Here is a 26,426-nt window from a genome sequence, read left to right as displayed (position 1 = left end):
TTCTGCTGAGCATTCTGAGCTTATTCTTATTGACTCTTATTTGTAGGTAACTTTTCATTTATTTGTAGCTGCTCTTAAAATTCTATCTTGGTTTAGCAAATTTGATTATAATACGTCTTGGTGACTGTCTCTGTGGATCTACTGTGTGTGGAGTTCAATGAGCATCTTGGATAAATACCTTCTCATCTTTCACGATATCAGGGAAGTTTTCTGCCAACAAATCTTCAACAATTTTCTCTGTATTTTCTGTTATCCCTCCCTGTTCTGGTACTCTAGTCACTCGTAGGTTATTTCTGTTGATAGAGTCTCATATGATTCTTAGGGTTTCTTCATTTTTTCAAATTCTTTCATCTGATTTTTATTTGAATGTATTGGTGCCAAGTGTTTTATTTTCAGTCTCACTCATTCTGACTTCCATTTCCTCAATTCTCCTCCTCTGACTTTCTATTGAGTTGTCTAATTCTGAAATTTTATCTTAATCTTCTTAATTTCTGATTGCTGTCTCTGTGTGGATTCTTACAGTCTATTAAATTTTTCGTTATGCTCTGGAATGACCTTCTTAATTTCCTCAACTTCTTTATCTGTGTGTTCCTTGTCTTGTTTGGCATTTTGCCTGTTCTCCTTCCTGATCTGTTGAAAAGTTCTGTATATTAATCTTTTGTATTCTACCTCTGGTAATTCCAGGAATATCTCTCCATCTGGAAGATTCCTTGATTTCTTGTTTTGGAAGCTCCTTGAAGTGATCACGGTCTGCCTGTTTTTGTGATTTGATATTGACCATTGTCTCTGAAGCATCTACGAGTTATTCTCTTAATTTATTTTATATTTGTTTACTGTGTCCCAGCTTTTTGCTTTATTTTGTTTTGATATACCCAAATAGGCTGCTCGAGTGAGGTATCTTGATTATGGGAGCCTTTGAGGTTCTAATGTCCTGTCACAAGATGGCTAGAGTCGTTACCAGGTATATGTGCCTAGGAGCCCACTCACTTTTCTTATATGGATTCAGCTCAGATGTCCAGGTAGTCAGTTACCAAATGTCTGGTGCAGGCTCTTACGTGTGGCCTTAGAGGAGCAGTGGTGATTGGTGTATGCATAGGATTCTGGTTGTAGCAGGGGGTCACACTCTGAGCAAACAGGGGGCTGACAACCATACTCCGAGTGTCTGTGTGGAAGGAGCCTCCCTTTTCTCTAAAGCACACAGGTTGGTGAGCTCTGCAGCTGTATTATGGGCACCCAGTGCTTTTAAATGTAAGGAGTGGGAGACAACACTTATCTTTGGACCCCTGTCATAGGTGGTGTGGGTGGAGCCACCAGTCCTCAGGCCCCTGATGTGGGTAGGTGAAGACTCTGCTTAATATGCAGAGTGGTGTTAAACGTCAAAAACCTGCCTCTGCACCACACAGCTGAAACAGTTAGTCAGAGCTCAGGCACATAGACCCTTGCGTTCTGACAGCAACGGCCTGGGTACTGAAATGGCACCACACAGGTCCATGCAGGGGTGAAAGGCATCCAGAGTCCGTGGACTGCTTGTGTCTGGACAGTAGCTGCTTCTGCCCTACATTCCCAGCTTAGGGGAGCTGGCAGATTATTTTTTCCCTGTTTGTTAATTTGTTCCTTCTCCCAGGCTGGGAGAATGGCTCAGCATGCATAGAAGGACTTATGCTTATGTCAGGTCCAGCAAACTTGTCTGTTACTGAAACCGGCTCCAGGGTTGCGGCAGAGGGAGGAGGGATCAGATAAATGAGAGAGAGTTCCTTCAAAAGGGGAGCTATTTGATCTGCGCAGTAAATTGGACACGAGCACTTATGTCAAGAGTGCTGTCTTTGCTGATTCTGGACGTTTGGGTAGATTGCTGCTGGCTCTTTATGGCTATGGAAACCAGGAGCTGAATGTTATCTCCAGCCCCGCCGCAGTCATGCCAGGGAATCGGGGCTGAGTGGCATCGGTTCCCGCTAAGTCAGGTCTAGCAACTCCTTGCTTCTGAACCGTCTCTCCCCTCCTGTGCTGCTCAGTCTGAGTTATTAACTTTGCCTTTGATGTTCAGGGCTCCTGGCTTGTCATATATATAATTGATTCACTTGTTTTTTTTTGGTCTTTATTGTAAGAGGGACTACTGGAAACATCTGTCTACTCTGCCATATTGTCCCCACTCCCTAGTAGTACTTCTTCCAAGACAGATTTGTTCGTTCTTTTGGCAGTCCATGGTATATTCAGTATTCTTCACCAACACCACAATTCAAAGGTGTCAATTCTTCTTCAGTCTTCTTATTCATTGTCCAGCGTTCACATGCCTATGATGGGATTGAAAATACCGTGGCTTGGGTCAGGTTCACCTTAGTCTTCAAGGTGACACCTTTGCTTTTGAACACTCTGAAGAGGTCCTTTGCAGCAGATTTTCACAATGCAACGTGTCTTTTGATTTCTTGACTGCTGCTTCCATGGCTGTTGATTATGGATCCAAGTAAAATGAGATCCTTGACAACTTCGGTCTTTTCTCCATTTATCATGGTGTGGCTTATTGGTCCAGTTTTGAGGATTTTTGTTTTCTTTATGTTGAGTTGCAATCCATAGTGAAGGCTATGGTCTTTGATCTTCATCAGTAAGTGCTTCAAGTCCTTTTCACTTTCAGCAAGCAAGGTCGTGTCATCTGCATATCTCAGATTGTTGTTGAGTCTTCCTCCCATCCTGATGCCCCATTCTTCTTCATGTAGTCCAGTTTCTCAGGTTATTTGCTTAGCATACAGATTGAATAGGTACGGTGAAAGGATAAGAGCCTGACGCACACATTTTCTGACTTTAAACCGTATAGTATCCCCTTGCTCTGCCTTCATTTATGTACAGGTTCCTCATGAGCACAATTAAGCACTCTGGAATTCTTATTCTTCGCAATGTTATTCATAATTTGTTATGATCCTCACAGTCAGATGCCTTTGCATAGTCAATAAAACACAGGTAAACATCCTTCTGGTGTTCTCTGCTTTCAGCCAGGGTCCATCTGACATCAGCAATGATATCCCTCATTCCACTTCCTCTTCTGAATCAGGCCTGTATTTCTGGCAGTTCCTTGTGGATATACTGCTGCAGCCACTTTTGAATAATCTTCAGCAAAATTTTGATTGTGTGTGATATTAATGATACTGTTCTTTAATTTCTGCATTTGGTTGAATTACCTTTCTCGGGAATGGGCATAAATATGGATCTCTTCTAGTCAGTTGGCCAGGTATCTGTCTTCCAGATTTCTTGTCATAGACAAGTGAAGACTTCCAGTGCTGCATCTGTTTGTTGAAATGTATCAATTGATATTTTGTCAATTTCTGGAGCCTGTTATTTGTCAATGCCTCCAGTGCAGGTTGGACTTCTTCCTTCAGTACCATCAGTTCCTGATCATATGCTACCTCTTGAAATGGTTGAAGGCCAACCAATTCTTTTTGGTATAATGACTCTGCGTATTCCTTCCATCTTCTTTTGATAATTCCTGTGTTGTTTAATATTTTCCCATAGAATCCTTCACTATTGCATCTTGAAGCTTCAGCTTTTCCTTTAATTCTTTCAGCTTGAGAAATGCTGAGTGGGTTCTTCCCTTTTGGTTTTCTATCTCCAGCTCTTTGCACGTATCATTGTAATGCTTTGTCTTCTTAAGCTGCCCTTTGAGATATTCTGTTTAGCTCTTTTTCTTCATCATTTCTTCTTTTCAGTTTAGCTACTCTGCGTTGAAGAGCATGTTTCAGAGTCTCTTCTGACATTCATTTTGGTATTTTCTTTCTTTCCTGTCTTTTTAATAACCTCTTACTTTCTACATGTAAGAAAGATGTCCTTGATGTCATTCCACAACTCATCTGGTCTTCAGTCATTAGCGTTCAGTTAGCCAAATCTATTCTTGAAATGGTCTCTAAATTTATGTGGGGTGCAATCAAGGTCATACTTTGGCTCTTGTGGAGTTGTTATAATTTTTTTCAGTTTCAACTTGAACTTGCATACGAGAAGTTGATAGTCTGTTCCACAATCAGCCCTTGGCCTTGTTCTGACTGATGATATTGAGCTTTTTTCATCGTCTCTTTCCACAGATGTAGCCGATTTGATTCCTGTGTATTCCATCTGGCTAGGTCCATGTATATTGTTGTTTATGTTGGTGAAAAAAGGTATTTGAAGTGAAGATGTTGTTGGTCTTGCAAAATTCTATCATGCGATCTCCGACATTGTTTCTATCACCAAGGCCATATTTTCAGACTACTGATCCTTCTTGTTTGTTTCCATCTTTTCACATTCCAATTGCCAGTAATTATCAATGCACCCCGATTGCATGTTTGATCAATTTCAGACTGCCGAATCTGTTAAAAGTCTTCAGTGTCTTCATCTTTGGCCTTTGTGGCTGGTGCGTAAATTTGGATAATACTGGTTTAACTGGTCTTTCTTGTTGGTATATGGATATTATCCTATCACTGACACCACTGATAGATCTTGAAATGTTGTTTTTGATGATGAATGCAATGCCATTCCTCTTCCAAGTTGTAGTTCCTGGTATAGTAGACCATATGATTGATTAAAAACGGCCAATGCCAGTCCATTTCAGCTCACTGATGCCTAGGATATCGATGTTTATGCATTCCATTTCTTTTTGACGCTTTCCAATTTTCCTAGATTCGTACTTCATTCATTCCTTGTTCCGATTATTAATGGATATCTCTGATTATTAATGGATGTTTGCAGCTGTTTCTTCTCATTTTCAGTCATGCCACATCAGCAAATGAAGGTCCTGAAAGCTGGACTCAATCCATGTCATTAAGGTCGACTCTTTGAGGAGGCAGGTATTCCCCAGTTGTCTTTTGAGTGCCTTCCAACCTGGGGGGCTCATCTTCCAGCACCGTATCAGACACTGTTCTGCTGCTATTGATAAGGTTTTCTCTGGATAATTCTTTTCAGAAGGAAACTGCTGGGTCCTTCTTCCTAGTCCCTCTTAGTCTGGAAGCTCAGCTGAAACTTGTCCTCCATGGGTGACCCTGCTAATATCTGAATCCTGGTGGCATAGCTTTCAGCATCATAGCAACATGCAAGCCCCCACAGTAGGATAAACTGACAGACGTGGGGGGTAGCTTTATAGTAAGTATTAAAATTGGGTAATGTGATTCCTCTAAATTTATTATTCTTTTTCAAAATTGTTTCAGGTATTCAGTTTCTTTGCATTTTAATGTAATTTTTAGAATCAGTTTGTTTATATCTGAAAAACTGCCAGTGGGATTTTGATTAGAGTTGTGTTAAAGTTATAGATCAATTTGGGAGAAATTGATATCATTACGATGTTGAGCATTCCAGTACATGAGCATGGTATGTATCTCCATTTACGTGGGTCTTGGTTTTGAATGTTTAATGAAAGTGTTAACCTTTCTTTCATTCCTGATATTGGTGATTTGTATTTTCTCTTTTTGTCAGTGTCTGTATTTATTGATCTTTTCAAGTAACCATCTATTTTGTTGATTTTATATATTGTTTTTCTGTTTTCAATTTCATTGATTTCCGTTCTTTATTTCCTTCCCTCTGTTTGTTTTGGGTTTATTTTGCTCTTTTTTAGGTTCTTAAGATGGAAACTTAGGTATTGTTTTGAGACTTCTTTGTGTTTTAGATGAAGGTTTACAAAGCAAATTAGTTTCTCATTAAGCAACTAATATACATACCGTTTTGTGACGCTGGTTGCCAACCCCATGACACGTCAGCATTTCTCCCATCCTTGACCTTGGGTTCCCCATTATTGGCTTTTCTGTTCCCTCCTGCCTTCTTGTCCTTGACCCTGGGTTGGTGTGCCCATTTAGTCTCATTTTGTTTTATAAGCCTGTCACTCTTTGGCTGAAGGGTATACCTCAGGAGTGAATTCAGTACTGAGTTAGAAGGGCGTCTGGGGTCATACTCTCGGGGTTTCTCCAGTCTCTGTCAGACCAGTAAGCCTGGTCTTTTTTTGTGAGTTAGAATTTTGTTCTACATTTTTCTCCAGCTCTGTCTGGGACCCTCTATTGTGATCCCTTTTAGAGCAGTAAGTGGTAGTAGCTGGTCACCATTTTGTTGTGCTAGATGGAGGCAGTGGTAGTTGTGGTCCATTAGTCCTTTGGACTAAGCTTTCCCTTGTGTCTTTGGTTTTGTTCATTCTCCCTTGCTCCATATGGGGTTGGACTGGTGGAATATCTTAGAAGTCCACTCACAAGCTTTTAAGACCCCAGTTGCTACTCACCAAAGTAGAATGTAGAATATTCTCATTATAAACCATATTATGCCAATTGCATAGCATAGGTGTCCCCTGAGACCATGGTCTCCACAGCCCTCAGCCCATTGATTTGGTCCCTCAGGGAGTTTAGATGTGTCTATGAAGCTTCTATGACCTTGCCTTCAACAAGTTGTGCTGGCTTTCCCAGTAATATGTACTGTCTTACCCTTTACCAAAGTTACTACTTATCTATTGTCTAATTTAATGTTTTTCCTCTACCCACACTCATAACCATCAAAGATTGTTTGGTTTTCTGTGTAAACCTGTTCTTGAGTTTTCATGATCGTAGTCTGTTTTAGTCATCTAGTGCTGCTATAACAGAAATACCACAAGTGGATTGCTTTAACAAAGAGAAATTTATTCTCTCATGGTAAAGTAGCCTAAAAGTCCAAATTCAGGGCGTTAGCTCCTGGGGAAAGCTTTCTGTCTCTGTTGGCTCTGGAGGAAGGTCCTTGTCCTCAGTCTTGCCATGGCTGAGGAGCTTCTCAGGCGCAGGGACCCTAGGTCCAAAGGATGCGCTATGCTCCCGGCATTGCTTTCTTGGTGGTATGACGTCCCCTGTCTCTGTGCTTACTTCTTTTATATCCCAAGACATTGCCTTAAGATACAGTCCAGTCCAGTAGTTTGAGTCCTGCCTCACTAACACAACTGCCACCCATCCTCCCTCATTAACATCATCAAACCCAAAACCCAGTGCTGTCGAGTCGATTATCATAGAGGGAGGATTTACAACATATAGGAAAATCACACAATACTGAGAATCATGGCCCAGTCCGATTGATATTACACACATTTTGGGGGAACATAATTCAATCCATGATACAGTCTCATACAGCATTTGTCCTTTTGTAACTGACTTATTTCACTCAGCATAATGCCCTCCAGATTTATCCATGTTCTGAGATGTTTTGCAGATTCATCATTGTTCTTTATCATTGCATAGTATTCCATTGCATGTAGGCACCATAGTTTGTGTATGCATTCATTTGTTGGTGAGTATTTTTGCTGTTGTGAATAATGCAGCAGTGAACATGGGTGTGAATATGTCAATTCGTGTGACGGCTCTTTTCCCTAGGCTATATTCCCAGGAGTGGGATTGCTGGATCATTTGGTATTTCTATTTCTAGCTTTTTAAAGAAGCCCAATATTGTTTTCCAAAATGGTTATACCATTTTGCATTCCCACCAGGAGTGGATAAAAGTTCCAACCTCCCAACTGTCTGGCCAGCATTTGTTATTTTCTGTTTTTTTGATTTATGCCAGTAATGCTGGGGTGAGATGATATCTCATTGTGGTTTTGATTTGCATTTCTCTAATGGCCAGTGATCAATGAGCATTTCCTTATGTGACTGTTAGCCACCTGAATGTATTCTTGGAAGTGTCCGTTCTTACCCTTTGTCTGTTTTTAAGTTGTACTGTTTGTCTTTTTGTTGTAGAGGTGCTGGATTTTTCTATAGATTTTAGAAGTGAGACCTTTGTTGGATTTATTTATCATATCCAAACATTTTTTCCCAGTCTGTAGGTTCTTTTTTTTACTCTTTTGGTGAAGTCTTTTGATGAGCATAAGTGTTTAATTTTTAGAAGATCCCAGTTGTCTAGTTTATCTTCTGGGGTTTGTATATTGTTAGTTATGGTTTGTATCCTCTTTATGCCATATAATAGGACCTCCAGTGTTGACCATATTTTTTCTCCTATGATATTTACAGTTTTTGGTTTTATATTTAGACATTTGACCTATTTTGGATTAGTTTTTGTTTATGGTCTGAAGTATGAGTTGTGTCTCATTTTTTTGCAGATGGTTATCCAGTTTTGTCAGCATTATTTGTTAAAAAGACTTGTCTTTTTTCCATTTAGTGAACTTTGGGCCTTTGTTGAAGATCAGGTGACCGTAGGTGGATGGATTTATGTTTGGGTTCTGAATTCTGTTCCATTAGTCAGTGTGTCTGTCATTGTACCAGTACCAGGCTGTTTTGACCACTGTCGCTGTATAGTAGGTTTTAAGGTCAGGTAGTGTGAGTTGTCTTACTTTATTCTTCTTCTTCAATAGTCCTTTACTTATCTGGGGCTCTTCCCGTTCCATATAAAGTTAATCATTTATTTTTTCCATCTCATGAAAGAATGCTGTTTGTATATGAATTGAGATTGCGTTGTACCTGTACATTGCTTTGGCTGATGACTGTTTTACAATGTTAAGTCTACCTGTCCCTGAGCATGGTATGCTTTCCCATTTATGTTGATCTCTTTTGTTTTTTTTTGCAGCAGTGTTTTGTACTTTTCTTTGTATAGGTTATTTACATTCCTGGTTAAATTTATTCCTAAGTATTTTATTTTTTTAGGGGCTATTATAAATGGTATTGTTTTCCTGATTTCATTGTTCTCTTTATTAGTGTATGGGACTCCAACTGAGTTTTGCATGTTTATCTTGTATCCTGCTACTTTGCTGAATCTTTCTGTTAGTTCCAGTAGTTTTCTCATGGAGTCTTTTGGGTTTTCTATAGTATGATATCATCTGCAAATAGGGGCAGTTTTACTTCTTCCTTACCAGTTTGGATGCCCTTTATATCTGTTTCTTTCCTTATTGCTCTAGCTAGAATTTCTTGCACAGTGTCAAATAAGAGTGGTAATAAAGGATATCCTTGTGTGGTTCCTGTTTGCAAAGGGAATGTTTTCAGCTTCTCTCCATTGAGAATGATGTTGCTTGTTGGTTTTGTATAGATGCCGTCATGGATTGAATTGTGTCCCCCCAAAATATGTGTCAACTTGGTTAGGCCATGAGTTCCAGTATTATGTGGTTGTCCTCCATTTTGTGAGTGATGTGATTTTTCCAATGTGTTATAAATCCTAATTTCTGCCTGTGGTTAATTAGCCACGATTAGATTATGTTAAAGAAGATTAGGGTGGTGTCATGGACTGAACTGCGTCCTCCAAAAATACCTGTCAACATAGCTGGGCCGTGAGTTCCAGTATTGTGTGATTGTCCACCATTTTATGTGATTTTCCTATGTGTTATAAATCCTATCACTATGATGAAATGAAATGGATTAGTGGCAGTTATATTGATGAGATATGTAAGATTAGATAGTATCTTAAGCCAATCTCTTTGAGATATAAAAGAGAGAAGCAAGCAGAGAGACAGGGGGACCTCACACCACCAAGAAAGCAGCACCGGGAGCAGAGTGCATCCTTTGGACTTGAGGACCCTGTGCTTAGATGCTCCTAGACCAAGGAAGGACTGATGACAAGGACCTTCCTCCAGAGTCGACAGAGAGAGAAAGCCTTTCCCTGGAGCTGGTGCTCTGAATTTGGACTTCTAGTCTACTAGAATGTGAGAGAATAAACTCTGTTAAAGCCATCCACTTGCGGTATTTCTGTTATAGCAGCATTAGATGGCTAAGACAGGTGGGATGTAACACCCATGCTCAAGTCACATCCCTGATGCAATGTAAAGGGAATTTCTCTGTGGTGTGGCCTGCATCACCTTCTATCTTACAAGAGATAAAAGGGAAGCAAGCAGAGAGGGAGGGACCTGAAACCACCAAGAAAGCAGAGCATGTCCTCTGGACATGAGGTTTCTGTGCAGAGAAGCTCCTAGTCGAGGGGAAAATTGATGACAAGAACCTTCCTTCAGAGCTGACAGAGAAAGTCTTACCCCGGAGCTGACGTTCTGAATTTGGACTTGTAGCTTACTAGACTGTGAGAGAATAAATTTCTTTTTGTTAAAGCCATCCACTTGTGGTATTTCTGTTACAGCAGCACTAGATGACCTAAGACAGATGCCTTTATTATGTTGAGAAATTTCCCATCTATTCCAATTTTATTGAGAGTTTTTATCAGGAATGTGTGTTGGACTTTGTCGAATGTCTTCTCTACGTCGATGGAGATGATCATGTGATTCATTTATTTATGTGGTGGATTACATTGGTTGATTTTATAATGCTGAATCATCCTTGCATACCTGGTATGAATCCCACTTGGCTATGGTGCATTTTTTTTTTTTTTGATATGATGTTGAATTCTCTTGGCTAGAATTTTGTTGAGAATTTTACGTCTATATTCGTGAGAGATATTGGTCTGTAATATTCTCTTTTTGTGATGTCTTTGCCTGGTTTTGGTATCAGGGTTATGCTGGCTTCATAGAATGAATTCGGAAGTATCCCTTCCATTTCTGTGTTCTGAAACAGTTTGAGTAGTACTGGTGTAAATTCTTCTCTGAATGTTTACTAGAATTCTACAGTGAAGCCATCTGGGCCAGGTTTTTTTTTGTTTTTTAATTACCTTTCCAAATCTCTTGTTATGGGTCCATTCAGATTTTCAACTTCAGTTTGTGTTAGTTTGGGTAGGTAGTGTGTTTCTAGAAATTTGTCCATTTTCTCTAGTTTTTCAAATTTGTTTGGTTATGGTTTTTCATAGTACTCTGTTATGATCTTATTTCACTTGGATCTGTTGTAATGTCCCCCATTTCATTTCTTATTTGGGTTATTTGTGTCTTCTTCTGTTTTTCTTTTGTGAAATTGGCCAGTGGTTTGTCGATTTTATTGATCCTTTCAAAGAACCACCTTTTGTTTTTGTTGATTCTGTTGTTTTCCTATTATCTATTTCATTTATTTCTGCCCTGATCTTTATTATTTCTGTTCTTCTGAGGGCTGTGAACTTCTTTTGCTGTTTTCTTTCTATTTGTTTGAGTTGTGTAGTTAATGTTTTGATCTTGTTCCTTTTTTGACGTGTCCATCTATTGCTATAAATTCTGAGTACTACATTTGCAGTGTCGCAAAGGTTTTTTGTTATGATGTGTTTTCTTTTGTTTGATTCTAGGAAATTTTTGATTCCACCTCTGATTTCTATTACGTAGTGTTTTTTTAAGCAGTATGTTATTTAGTTTGCATGTATTTGATTTTTTTCCCTTGCTTTTCCTGTTATTAATTTCTACTTTGATGGTGTTGTGATCAGAGTAGATACTTTATATTATCTCAGTGTTTTGGATTTTTTCAAGGGTTCCTTTGTGGCCTAAGATGTGGTCTATTCTGGAGAATGCTCCATGTGCGTTAGAAAAGACATTGTGTACTTTGCTGCTATTGGTTTAAGTGTTCTATATATGTCTGTAAGATCAAGTTGGTTGATTGTGTCCTTTAGATCTTCTGTATCTTTGTTGAGTGTCTAGATGTTCTGTCCTTTACTGAGGGTGGTGTGTTGATGTCTCCTACTGTTATTATGGAACTTTCAATTTCTCTTTCAGTGCCATTAGTATTTGTTTTATGTATTTTGGAGCCCTGTCTTTGGGTGCATAGATATTTATTACGATTATGTCTTCATGGTGGCTTCATTATGTCTTCAGTCATTGTATAATATCCTCCTTTGTCTTTTAAGGTGGATTTTGTTTTAAAGTCTGTTTTATCTGAGATGTGTATTGCCACTTCTCATTTTTCATAGCTGTTTGCTTGGTATATTTTTTTTTCCATCCTTTGATTTTTAATAAATTTATGTCTTTGTTTCTAAGGTGTATCTCATGTAGACATAATATTGATGGGTACTGTTTTTTAATCCATTCTGTCACTCTGTGTTTTTACGAGTGCATTTAAGTCATTTACGTTCCCTGTGATTATTGATAGCTGTGTTTATTGCTGTCATTTTGTAGTGCTCTTTTTTGTGATGGTGATGTTTTCTTTGTTCCTCTTACTCTTCTGTACTGAATTCCTTTTGCTTATGTAGTTTTTTTTTGTTTGTTTCATTTTTGCATATTTTGTGTTTACTGAGACATTTTGATGAGTAGGTTTGTTAACTTTCTCTGTGGTTACCTTAAAATTTACTCTTATATTCCTAAGTTTAAGCCAGTCTTTTATTACTTGATAACACCTTGACTTTCTCTCCATTTGAAACTTCTATACCTACACTGTTTATTCCTCTTTTGTTGCTCTGATGTTGTTGTCATTTACAGATTGACATCTCTGTTCTGTGTTGTAATTTTTTAGTTTTCTTTTATCCTTGAGAGTTCCTTATCTAAACTGGTATCTCTCTTATGTGCTAGATTCAGGTTGTTGTCTGATGTTGTCAGTCCTCTAACCAAAGGGCTCCCTTTCATAATACTTGTAAGTTTGGTTTGGTTTTTATGTATTCCCTTAATTTCTCTTTATCTGGAAATGCCCTAATTTCACCATCATATTTGAGTGAGAGTTTTTCAGTATATATTATTCTTGTTTGGCAGTGTTTTTCTTTCAAGATTTTATATATGTCATCTCATTGCCTCCTTGCCAGCTTAGTTTCTGCCAAGTAATCAAAGCTTAGTCTTCTTGTTTCCCCTCTATATGTGACTTTTCGTTTTTCTCAAGCTACTCTCAGGATGTTTTGGGTCTTTGGTTTCAACGAGTGGCATTATGATATGTCTTGGTGCTTTTCTTTTGGGGTCTATCCTATATGAGGTTTGTTGAGCTTCTTGAACAGTCGGCTTTTCGTCTTTCATGACATTAGGGAAGTTTTCTGTCAGCAAGTCTTCAGTGATCCTCCCCCTGTTCTGGAACTCTGATCACATGCAAATTTTGCTTTTGATTGTACCCCACATTGTTCTTAAGGTTTCTTCATTTTTTTTTTTATTCTTTTCTCTGACTTTTCCTAAGCAAGGCAGTAGACAAGGATTTGTCTTCAATTTTGCTTATCCTGTCTTCCATTGTTTCAAGTTTGCTCCTAAAACCTTCTACTGCACTGTCTGTTTCTGAAATCTTGTTGTTTATCTTTTGAATTTCTAATTGCTGTTTTTGTATGATTTCTAGTTGTTTATTCATTTTTACATTTTCTTCCTGTATTATTTTCCTGAGTTCTTCCTGTGTCTGTGGTTTTCCTGATTTTGTCTCTATTTTCTATAATCTTGTGTGTTTTTCCTTATTTTTGTCTGCATTTTCCTTCATGTGTTGGAGAACCCTGAATATTAGAGTTTTGAATTCCCTATCAGGTAGTTCCATTGCCTTTTCTTCTACTGGAAGGTCATCTGATGTTTTGTTTTGATTGCTTTCTGGAGCCATCCTCTCCTCTTTTTTTGTTTTGATGTCTAATGTTTCTGGGATATTCAAGAATTATTTTCTTTGTTGGTTGTAGATTTGATTGTTTCATCCTGCTTTTTTGTTTTATTTTGTTATGTCTTGGTAGGTGGGGTGGGTGTGTTTTGTTGCTTGCTCACTTGTGGGCACAATACTTCTCATAACCTTGTCCAGGTGGGCAGGGCCAGCCAGTCAGCTATGGTGCAGCAGGGTGGGTTCAGTGTGTAGAAAGGCAGGGATGGGTAGTTTTCAGCAAGAACTGGGGGTGACAGTGTGGAGCTGGGAGGCAGTGCAGGGCAAGTGCAGCGGGTCCACTTCAGTACCTCTAAGGTGCATGGTTCTCAGCACATGGTGCAGATAGGCAGGAGGCAAAGGAGAAGATGTGGTGTACAGAGTTAAGTGAGTGGTTGAAAGAAAAGAAAGGAGAGAGAAACAAAGGCAAAGAAAAGTTAAAATAAAAAGGCAAAAATGAAGTAAAAAAGTAAATAAAATGTTAATGTGGAGTAGGATTTGGTAGGTGAGGGCAGGGCAAACCCGGCAAGGCCATGTGTTGGTGGCTTTCTAGTTTAGTGGTGTGGCTTGGCCTGTTGAGAAGTGGCGTGGGTGGCGCCTGGGGCTAGGTGGGCAGCAGAGAGAAAAGGAAAGAGGGGTAAGAGAGAAAAGATTCCAACAATCAACAAATGAAGAAACATAATAAAAAAATAAAAACTACAATAGCAGCAAAGAAATAATGAATGTGGGGTCACTGGCCATTTGGGGTGAGGTGGAATTGGAGTGACAGTAAGCTGATGCCTGTCTTGCAGGATGGCACAGCATGTCTTGTCAGTAACGGGAGGAGGCAGTACAGGGCCTAGGTGGGAGGGAGAAGAAGAAGGGAAAAAATACACAAAAAAATACGGCACTGAGGGAGCTGGTGTGTGGGGGCGGTGCAGACCCAGGGAGGCCATGTGCCAGGGGCTGTCCAGCTGAGCGGTACAGCACAGCACTCCAAGAAGTTGCAGGTGGTGCACGGGTCTGGGTGGATGGGAGAAAAGAAAGGAAGGGTGTGAGAAGAAACAATAACAAAAAAAAAGTATAAAATAACACAAACAATCAGTCGATAAAATGGTGCTTTGGGAGCTAGTTGGTGATGACCGTGCAGACGAGGGAGGCTGCGCACAGTGACTCTCCACAACTGAGCTGTGCAGCATGGCCCTTTCAGAAGAAGCAGGGGCAGTGCACAGGGTTGGGTAGGTGGAAGAATGGAAAAGAAGGAAAGGAAAAGAAAGGGAGAAGAAACAGAAGAAAAGAAAAACCAAACAAGCCAAAAAATTACAGCCTGTCAAAAAGGGAAAGGGATGGCACATGGGGCTAGCTGGGCAGGAGAAAGGAAAGGAAGTAAGGGAGAGAAACAATTTTAAAAAAGCCCAAAAAGCAAACAAACAAAATGAACAAAGTAAACAAACAAAAAAATTATACCCTATCAAGAAGTGGGGGGCGGGGAATGACACATGGGGCTAGCTGGGCGGAAGAAGGAAGAGGAACGGAGAGACAGAAAAGCAACAACAACAAGAACAAACAGACAAAAAAACAGTATCAAAAAACAAACATAAAAAACCACACACACACACACGCACACACACACACACAAAAGCAAACAAACCAAAAGTCCTAGCCTGTCAAGAAGGGGAGGGTATGGCACACAGGGCTAGCTGGGTGGGAGAAAGAAAAGGGAGGAAGGGAGGAGAGAAGAAACAACAAAAACAAAAGCAAAAAAAAAAAAAAGCAAACTGGAAAAAAATAAAACAAAAAACCAAAAAAAAAAGGGGGGGAGGGGTTGAAGGGGCCAGCTGGTGGGAGTGGGGCGGACCTCAGCAACAATGAGCTAGTGTATCTCCGGCCAAGTAACCGTGGCCCACTGGTAAGCAGTGGAGGCTGCGTACAAGGAAGGAGTGGGGGTGAGTGGGAAAACATATGTTACTGGTTACCAGGTACTCTGTCTCCTCCTGGGAGCTCTGTGGAGTTGCCTTCCCATACTCCCTGTCCGCGGTCCTTGGTGGCTTAGGTCCAAGATGCTGAATCTAGCCACGTTAGCTGATAGAGCACCTCCACTCCGTAGCTCTCCTTATTGTCTGTTCTCTGTAAGTTTCTTATGCCATTTGGTGCTTGATCAAGTTCTTTATTCCTTCATTTGGTACTTAGGGTTCCAGGATTGATGTTTCTATGTTTTCTTTAGTTTTTTGGGTCTTTGCTGCAGAGGGATGTCATGATGCTTCTGTCTATAGCACCATGTTGGCTCTGCTCCTGAGGTCAAATCATTTTGTTTGGGATTCAGTGAACTTTATAAATCTGTAAATTTTTTACTTTCTTCAAATTTGGCAAGTTTTCTGCCATTATTTCTTCAAGCATTTTTTTCTATCTTATTCTCACTATCCCCTCCTTCTGGGACTATAATATACAGCTCTTTGAACTTTTGATATTGTCTCACAGACCCCTGAGAGTCTGCTCATTTTCTTTCAATCTTTTTTTCCCCTCCCTGTTCTTCAGATTGGATCAATTCTACTGTTCTGATCTTCAAATTTACTGTTACTTTCCTCTGTAATGTCCATTCTGCTCTTAAGCACATCCAGTGAATTTTTAAAATCAATTTTAAAATTTCCATTTGGTTCTAGCTTATATTTTCTACTTCTCTGCTTATATTTCCTATATTTTCATTCATTTCAAGAATATTTTCCTTTATCCAACTGAGCATGATTATAATTGCTGCATTAAAGTGCTCATCTGATGAAGTTCTGACATCTTGCTTATACTGGAGTTAGCATATGTTGGTTGCCCGTTTCCTTGAGAATGATTCACATTTTCCTGGTTTTTTGTATGTTGAGTAGTTTTGGCTTATATTCAGGACATTGTGAAGGCTATGTTGTGTAGACTCTCAGTCCTATTATATTTTTGTGTATAATGTAGGAAAATATAATGTTTTTGTTTTAGCCAAAAATTAGCTAGTTAGCTTCAAAATAAGTTTTGTCTCACCGTCTGTGCACAGCACTTCAAATCTCAATTTATTTCTCTTAGCCTTTGCTGCACTGCTTTTGAGTCTGTATCATGACTGTATTTCACAGGTCAGTTTTAGATTTGTTTAGTGTTTATACCAAGAATTAGGAGATTGCTTTTTCTGGTTCTCTGCCTCTGATTTCTTTTAATATTCTTGTAGCTAGTCATGGTTCCCAGGGCTCCTTTCCTTGTTTCTTCAAGTCAGAAAAATGGTGAAGTTTCTATTGATGTTTTAGTTGCCTGTGCTGTACTACTGCTGAGTGATGGCTTCGTGGACCATATGCAGCTATTCAGCTCTGCCTTTATAGCACAAAACAGCCATAGGCAATACATAAATGAATGGATATGGCCGTATTCCAGTATAAGTTTATTTATAAAAACAGGCAGGGGCCTGGATTTTGCCTGTGGACTGGAGCTTGCTGATCCTTGGTCTAGAACATTGAGTTCAATTTTGGCACCTTATTTAAACCAATATATTGACAAAGTGAGTCCATCCTGAGGGAATGAGGTAATTCAGAACCATTTCATAGGAAGAATGATAATAAGAACTAGAGGTTTTAGAATAGTTAAGAGATAATTTAGGGAATAATGATAGCTCTTCAAATATTTGTCAGCTATCATATAAAAGAGGAATTAGACTTCTCCTGTGATTGTATAAGGCTGAACAATGACCATTACATGAGAATTACGGGGAAGCACATTTTAGTGCAATATTAGAACACATAGTACTGCAAGTATAGTGAAAGACTACCTTCTTGCTAATAAGTTGGAGTGATTTATGTATAACGTTTGAATTCAGTGATCCGCATGATTCTTCAAATAAATGAATTCTGTGGTTCTTACCCCTATGCATCTGTCAGTTTGTCATACTGTGGGGGTATGCGTGTTGCTGTGATGATGGAAACTGTGCCACCAGTATTCAGATACCAGCAGTGACACCGAGGGAGGGCAGGTTTCAGTTGAGCTTCCAGACTGAGACAGACTAGGAAGAAGAACCCAGCAGTCTCCTTCTGAAAAGAATTATCCAGAGAAAACCTTATGAATAGCAGTAGAACACTGTCTGATATAGTGCTGGAAGATGAGCCCCCCAGGTTGGAAGGCACTCAAAAGATAACTGGGGAAGAGCCGCCTCCTCAAAGAGTCGACCTTAATGACGTGGATGGAGTCCAGCTTTCGGGACCTTCATTTGCTGATGTGGCATGACTGCAAATGAGAAGAAACAGCTGCAAACATCCATTAATAATCAGGATGTGGAATGTACGAAGTATGAATCTAGGAAAATTGGAAATCATCAGAAATGAAATGGAACCCGTGAACATCAATATCCTAGGCATTAGTGAGCTCAAATGGACTGGTATTGGCCATTTTGAACTGGACAATCATATAGTCTACTATGCTCGGAATGACAACTTGAAGAGGAATGATGTTGCATTCATCATCAAGAACATTTCAAGATCTATCCTGAAGTACGATGCTGTCAGTGATAGGATAATATCCATACGCCTACAAGGAAGACCAGTTAATGTGACTATTATTCAAATTTGTGCACCAACCACTAAGGACAAAGATGAAGAAATTGAAGACTTTTATCAGCTTCTGCAGTTTGAAATTGATCGAACGTGCAATCAGGATGTGTTGATAATTACTGGTGATTGGAATGCAAAAGTTGGAAACAAAAAACAAGGATCAGGAGCTGGAAAATATGGCCTTGGTGATAGAAACAGTGCCAGAGATTGCATGATAGAATTTTGCAAGGCCAACGACTTCTTCATTGCAAATGCCTTTTTTCACCAACACAAATGGTGACTCTACAATGGGCCTCACCAGATGGAATACACAGGAATCAGATCGACTGCATGGAAAGAGATGGTGGAAAAACTCAGTATCATCAGTCAGAACAAGGCCAGGGGCTGACTATGGAACAGACCATCAATTGCTCATATACAAGTTCAAATTGAAACTGAAGAAAATCAGAGCAAGTCCACAAGAGCCAAAGTATGACTTTGAATATATCCTACCTGAATTTAGAGACCATCTCAAGAATAGATTTGATGTGTTGAACACTAATGACTGAAGACCAGGTGAGTTGTGGAATGACATCAGGGACATCATACATGAAAAAAGCAAAAGGTCATTGAAAAGACAGGAGAGAAAGAAAAGAACAAGATGGATGTCAAAGGAGACTCTGAAACTTGCCCTCGAACATCGAGTGGCTAAAGCAAATGGAAGAAATAATGAAGTAAAAGAACTGAGCAGAAGATTTCAAAGGGTGGCCGAAGAAGACAAAGTAAAGTACTATGATGACAGAAAACCAAAAGGGAAGAACGTACTCAGCGTTTCTGAAGCTGAAAGAACTGAAGAAAAAATTCAAGCCTCGAGTTGCAATAGTGAAGGATTCTATGGGGAAAATACTAAATGATGCATCAAAAGAAGATGGAAAGAATACAGAGTCATTATACCAAAAAGAATTAGTTGACATTCAACCATTTCAAGAGTTAGCATATGATCAGGTTACTGATGGTGCTGAAGGAAGAAGTCCAAACTACACTGAAGGCATTGGTGAAAAACAAGGCTCCATGAATTGACGGAATACTAATTGAGATATTTCAACAACCAGATGCAGCGCTAGAAGTGTTCACTCGTCTATGCCAAGAAATTTGGAAGACAGTTACCTGGCCAACCGACTGGAAGAGATCCACATTTATGCCTATTCCCAAGAAAGGTAATTCAACCAAATGTGGAAATTATCGAACAATATCATTAATATCACATGCGAGCAAAATTCTGCAGAAGATTATTCAAAGGTGGCTGCAGCAGTATATTGACAGGGAACTGCCAGAAGTTCAGGCTGGATTCAGAAGAGGACGTGGAACCAGGGATATTATTGCTGATGTCAGATAGATCCTGGCTGAAAGCAGGGAATACCAGAAGGATGTTTATCTGTGTTTTATTGACCATGCAAAGGCATTTGACTGTGTGGATTGTAACAAACTATGGATAACATTGTGCAGAATGGCAATTCCAGAACACTTAATTGTTCTCATGAGGAACCTGTACATAGATCAAGAGGCAGATGTTTTGACAGAACATGGGGATACTGATTGGTTTAAAGTCAGGAAAGGTATGAGTCAGGGTTTTATGCTTTCACCATACCTATTCAATCAGAGTCAGGGTTTTATCCTTTCACCATACCTATTCAATCAGAGTCAGGGTTTTATCCTTTCACCATACCTATTCAATCTGTATGCTAAGCAAATAATCCTAGAAGCTGGACTTTATAAAGTAGAATGGGGCATCATGATTGGAGGAGGACTCATTAACAACTTCCATTATGCAGATAACACAACCTTGCTTGCTGAAAGCGAAGAGGACTTGAAGCACTTGCTGATGAAGATCAAAGACCACAGCCTTCAGTATGGATTGCAGCTCAACATAAAGAAAACAAAAATCCTCACAACTGGACCAATGATCAACATCATGGTAAACAGAGAAAAGATTGAAGTTGTCAAGGATTTCATTTCACTTGTATCCACAGTCAACACCCATGGAAGCAGTGGTCAAGAAGTCAAAAGACACATTGCCTTGGACAAATCTGCTGCCAAGGCCCTCTTTAAAGTATTGAAAAGCAGAGATGTCACCTTGAAGAGTAAGGTGCGTGTGACCCAAGCCATGGTATTTTCAGTTGCGTCATATGCATGTGAGAGCTGGACAATGAATAAGGAAGATCAAAGAAGATTTGATGCCTTTGAATTGTGGTGTTGGTGAAGAATATTGAATATACCATGGACTGCCAAAAGAACGAACAAATCTGTCTTGGAAGAAGTACAACCAGAATGTTCCTTAGAAGCAAGGATGGTGAGACTCTGTCTTACATACTTTGGACATATTGTCAGGAGGGATCAGTCCCTGGAGAAGGACATCATGTTTGGTAAAGTAGGGGGTCAGCGGAAAAAAGGAAGACCCTCAATGAGATGGGTTGACACAGTGGCTGCAACAGTGGGCTCAAGCATAACAGCGACTGTAAGGATGGTGCAGGACTGGGCAGTGTTTCGTTCTGTGGTACATAGGGTCACTATGAGTCGAACCGACTTGATGGCACTTTACAACAACACTACATGGCTCTTAGTGCAGTGTTTTGTTTATTAAATTCTCTGTCATCACATTTAGTTTTCGAATTAATTTAATAAGGCTTAATTTCTCTTAAGAAAATTTTAGCCAAAGGAGAAACTCATAGTTTTTTCCAGAACTCTGTTTAGACAGTTTGATTATTTTGAATATGTACAGACTCTTGCACTCATGATTTATTAATATTCTTAAATAGGCAGAAAACGAAAAGCTTTTAGATGAAAAGAAACAATTTGAGAAGATTGCTGAAGAATTAAAAGGAACAGAACAGGAATTAACGGGTCTTCTCCAAACCAGAGAGGTTTGTTTACAAATCAATTTTTGTTTCAGATATCTTTGTTAGTAGAGTACACATTTACAAAATAGATTATGGTATGGGTATTTACCTTGTGAAAGAGGTCTTCACAAGATTTCTTCTAAAAATATGTGTTTCTGCTACATTTAATGTATTAAAAATTAACTTAAAACATAACTTATCTAGATCAGCTCTGTTGTGGAGTGTGGGAGATAAAAGTCAGCATTTAAAATATCAGTATTATACGCAATGCTGCTTTTTGTAATAATTACATTTTTGGATATTGTATTTCTTAATTGGTACATTTAAAATTTAGCTTCATTAAATCATATTTATAACTGTCTTTTTGTAATAGTGAGAAGTTTAATTTTTAAAATGCTACCTGATTTAATTAATATAGTTCTCCTTAATAATGTAACTTTATAAGCAAAATTAATTATTTGTTAAAGTAGAATTCATGGGGATATTTTGTTGTATGTAAATATAATTTTATTGGTTGATCTTCAGAAGATCAAGATGGAATTTACATTGCATTTGTCAGTGCTCATTGTTTTAAAATTATAATGTTTATGGCATTAAATCTATTTAATTGAAAATATTTGGCATAATCTTACCAAGTATTTACAAATATATGTTTTGATTATATAGAGTCACCACACCATTTAAATGAGAAAATTAAAAAAAAAATTTGTCATGATTTTACATGTTTCTTTGCAGAAAGAAGTGCATGATTTGGAAATACAATTAAATGCCATTGTGACAAGTGAACAACATTACTCAAAACAGGTTAAAGATCTGAAAACTGAGCTTGAAAATGAGAAGTATGTTTTCCATCTATCTATAAATAGTTTATGTATTTAATTCCTAAGCTTTTTGGTAGTAAATAATAGATTAGTAAATTATGTTTAATTTTTATTTGAATGGACTTCAAGTTGTATTTTATTTCTAATTAAAGATCAAAGTAATTTACCAGTAACATTGCTAAGGCAAGTATGTGTCACTGATATCGAAAGAGTATATCACAAAGTTGGGAAGTGCTTTAAAAGACCAATATATTACTTTTTTTTGGAGGTATTTAGTTCCTGATAAAAATAATCATTTGCAGTTGTAACTAATGATTTTGGGTGTTGTAGTTTTTTTTTATTAAATTATTTCATAGGTGGGTGTAGCTGGAATGTCAAAATACAAATTTGTTTTTTACACTGTCCAAGTAAAATATTAAATTGAATGAATTCATCTACTCAGTAAGTTTAATTTAGAGAGAAAGTGGGGAGAAATAATTATTGTGTTATTATTCAGAGAGAAGTAAACTCAAGTAGCCAGTCTAGGGGTGAGCAGAATTTTTTCACTTTTGGTTGCTTCTCAGCTCTTGGTATAAATGAGAAGTAAGCAGTTTACTCAATATCCTCTCCCTTCCCTTTCAGCTCCTGTTCCTTGCTTCTGGTACCCTTTGAATAATACTTTTTTAGACACCCTGGGTAATCTTTATCTATCAATCAAAATCACTTTTAATGAATGGACTAATTAATTACATATATTTTAACATAAATTTACGTTATCCTTGGCGTATTTACTTTCTCAACCTTATATTTTGTAATGAAAAACTTTATCTCTTCTTTTATGAATTTTCCATGTCAGTAAGTAGGAAGAGATAACAGGTGCTTTTGAAATCACTCCAAAGAGGCAAACATTCCCTTGCCTTCATTTAAAATTAATCCTGACCACAACTAACAACAGTGGTAATCTGTCTTCCACTGTAAAGCATTTAAAACCTCGTAAAAGCAGATTAAGTGTTGTGAACAAAGATTAAACCTAGTTTCACTTAATTTAAACAAAACGGCTTTAATTAAAAATAGTTCAGTCCTTGTGTACTACTTCAGTCAAATGATCAGAACTTTGGAACCATTTCTAAGAGACAGTGTACTGAGGAGAAAAAAATTATATGAAGAAAAATAATGTAATTACTCTTCAAAATTTGTGGAGAACGTGTGGGGATGAGGGTTTGGGGAATATGCAAGGAAATATGTTATCTCACATTTTGAAAAACTTATTATAGAAAAATTTCAAACACGTACGAAGTAGAGAGAGTAATGAACCAGCATGTATGTATCACCCAACTTCAGAAATTAACTAATGGCCAATCTTGCTTCATTTATACCCCCCTGCTATCCTCCATTTCCCCTCAGATTATTTTGAGTTAAATTTGACATCATTTAGTATGATCGTCTACTTATTTTGTATGAAATCTTTTTAAAAAATAGGCTAAAGAGCTTTGAACTAACTGCAAGCTGCAATAAGCTTTCATTAGAGAACAAAGAGCTAGCACAAGAAACGAGTGATATGGCCCTAGAACTCAAGAAACTGCAAGAAGATATTCATGTGAGTTGAAAAAGAAAGTGCCAGTGACTTAGTTTTCTTACCTGTAAAATTAGGGGGTTAAGACCCTTTCAATTTAAAAGTCTGATCGTCTTAGAGCTGATACTTTATTTTAGAAGTAAAATACGCATGCATATTGATCTGGGATGGTAATAATGGGTAACAGAATATAGAGGCTATCCATAGATAAAGTTAATCTAATTTTTATAGAGGATTTTTTCCAACAAGTATTTATTGAATATGGCATATAAGACACTGCAGAGAATACAATGATGAAAAAAATACCATCCTTGCTCTTTAGAAGCTTATGACTTAATAGAAAAAGTAATAAATAAGGTAAGCGAAATAGGATGTCTTATGTGTTGTTAGTGACACAGAGTGTTACTAGAGTTCACAGGGTCATTCTGCCTTGGTGGAAGACAAGGCTTCATGGAGAATATAACATTGGTTTTGGTCTTAAAAGGTGAATTATGAGTTCAGTAGGTAACAATGAATAATAATAAAAAAAAATTCTTGATGCCACAACAATATGAAAAAAGGATGCAAGGCACTAAGTATAACGAAAAACAGCAAATAAAACTTATTTAGGCTGGAAAAGTAGTGTGAAACTTTGCAAGTAGTCCATTCTCTTGCTTTATATATAATTAAGTGGATTTTATACTGACAGATAAATGTCTTAAATATTGGTTTCAATTTTATTTTGATGAAACAAAATAATTAATATAAACAACATTGATTATTTCTTTAGAATAGCAAAAAGCAAGAAGAAAGGATGTTGAAACAAATAGAAAATCTGGAAGAAACAGAAACACAATTAAGGCAAGACTAATGAGTTGGCCTTTTTTGTCTGGCAAAGGATTTTAGTATTTATTTTCTATAATTTGTTAATTTAAATTAAACTTAAATATAGTATAAAGTAAACAATTAGATTTAAATTACTGTTTTGGGATCCTGCTTAAAAATAAAACTGTTATGTCTATTTTATACTTGGTGTTGAAACAATAGCGAGATTAAACATCTAAACTAATTTTAAAGTATTATAATCTTTCTGATTCTTTAATATTTACTTAATTTAGAAAATACATTAGTCATATTTCAGAGAATTTAGATGAGAAATAAAAGAAATCACCTGTAATCCCATCAGCTATTTAATATTGGAGTGTTTATACTCATTCTGTATTTTTTTTTTACTCTGTATTTTTAAAGGCTATATTTGGTCTTTTACTTATAATCGTTGTTGATATACGATTTTATATGCAACTCTTGTATTTAATATTATCTTAAGCATTATGCATGTTTGTAGGTGTTTTCATAATCATCTGTTTTCATGCCTTTATGCCAGCCAATCAAATGGATATGACATCATTTATTTTAACTGTTAATGTTTTTGGATATTTAAGGTTTTTGTTATTTCACTATGATAAATCATACTGTAGTAAACATCTTGGCACGTATAAAATTTTCAGTACTGCATTCTGAATTTGATAGGATGAATTTTAACCAAGAGAATTTATTGGGCCATAGGAATAATTATTTCAATGATTTTTCATAGTTAAATGACTTCTAATAAGATGGTATTGATTGCAAACCATGCAGTACAACTAATATTGTATGAAAATGCTGACTCCAAAATGTTTTCATTGGTACTGAGTATTATCGATGACTTGTGCGGTAATTTAATAGGTAAAAATAGCTCACTGTTTTTGTGATTTATAGTTTTCATTTTTTTGGGTAAGTTTAGAAATTTTCCTCTTTGTTTATTAGAATTTCTTCTTTCTAAAATAGTCTGCGTGTGCTTGTTGCCCATTAATCGTTTGAAGTTGTTATTGTTTCCTTATTGACTTGTTTAAGCTATTAAAAGTATATTAATCCTTTATCTGTTTTATTTACAGCACATATTTTCCCCCAACCTGTTGTTTTCATTTAACTTTGGGCAATTTTTTGATATACAGAAATTTTTATTTTGTATTAAATCTGATTGCCTTTTCCATTTGATAAAGTCCAACACCCATTCCTGATGAAAACTGCCATAAAATAGGAATAGAAGGGAAATTCCTCAGCATAATAAAGGGCATCTATACAAAACCAATAGCTCAACATCATTCTCAGTGGAGAGATGCTGAAAATATTCGCCTTGAAAACAGGAAAAAGACAAGCATCCCCTTTATTACCCCTACTATTTAACATTGTGCTGGAAGTCCTAGCTAGAGCAATAAGGCAAGAAAAAGAACTAAAAAAAAAAAAAAGGGCATCCAAATTGGTAAGGAAGTAAAACCACCCCTATTTACAGATGATACGATACTATACATAGAATATCCAAAGACTCTGCAAGAAAACTACTGGAACTAATAGATTCAGCAGACTAGCAGGAAAAAAAAAAAAAATAAACATAACAAAATTCAGTTGGATTCCTATACACCAACAAAGATAACTTTGAAACGGAAATCAGGAAACTAATACCATTTACCAGAATCAACCAAACCAAACCCGTTGCCATCGAGTTGATTCCAACTCATAGCACATAGCAACCCTATAGACAATAGCAACCCTATAGACAATAGCCTCTAAAAAGATAAAATACTAAGGAATAAATCTAACCAGGGGCATAAAAGACCTGTACAAAGAAAATTATAAAACACTACTACAAGAAACCAAAGAGACCCACATAAAAAAAAAAAAAATACCATGCTCACAAATAGGTAGACTCAACATTTTAAAAATGTCAGTTCTGCCCAAGGCAATCTACAAATACAATGCAATCCTGATCCAAACATCTACAGCATTCTTTAACAAGATGGAAAAACTAATTATTAACTTTATATGGAAAGGAAAGAGGCCCTGGATAAGTAAAGCACTACTGAAGAAGAAGAATAAAGTAGGATGACTCACACTACCTGGCCTTAGAGCCTGCTATACAGCTATGGTAGTCAAAACAGCCTGGTACTGGTACAATGACAGACACATTGTACAGAATCGAGATCAGATGTAAATCTATCCACCTACAGTCACCTGATCTTTGACAAGGGCCCAAAGCCCATTAAATGGGGGAAAAGATAGTCTTTTTAACAAATGGTGCTGGCAAAATTGGATGTCCATCTGTGAAAAAAATGAAACAGGACCCATACCTCACACCAAACACAAAAACTAATTCAAAGTGGGTCAAAGACCTAAATATAAAACCAAGAACTATAAAGATCATAGAAGAAAAAGGGTCAATGATAGAGGCCCTAATACATGGCATTAACAGGATACAAACCATAACTAACAGTATGCAAACACCTGAAGATAAGCTAGATAACTGGGATCTTCTAAAAATTAAACACTTA

General features: G+C 37.5%; 1 protein-coding gene across 1 annotated transcript in view; it reads left to right on the top strand.

The window, feature by feature from the left end:
- SYCP1 (synaptonemal complex protein 1) overlaps positions 1–26,426 on the top strand; it is a 180,756-nt gene that overhangs the window by 66,323 nt on the left and 88,007 nt on the right. The window contains exons 17-20 of the mRNA XM_049880007.1: positions 20,626–20,730; positions 21,442–21,545; positions 22,986–23,103; positions 23,849–23,919. Coding sequence (XP_049735964.1) covers positions 20,626–20,730; positions 21,442–21,545; positions 22,986–23,103; positions 23,849–23,919 — 398 coding nt within the window. The remainder of the gene's footprint in view (positions 1–20,625; positions 20,731–21,441; positions 21,546–22,985; positions 23,104–23,848; positions 23,920–26,426) is intronic.

Source organism: Elephas maximus, chromosome 3 (assembly GCF_024166365.1).
Source record: "Elephas maximus indicus isolate mEleMax1 chromosome 3, mEleMax1 primary haplotype, whole genome shotgun sequence".
Lineage (NCBI taxonomy): Eukaryota > Metazoa > Chordata > Mammalia > Proboscidea > Elephantidae > Elephas > Elephas maximus.
Note: the sequence above shows the minus strand (reverse complement) of the source record. Positions and strands in the feature narration are given on the sequence as shown.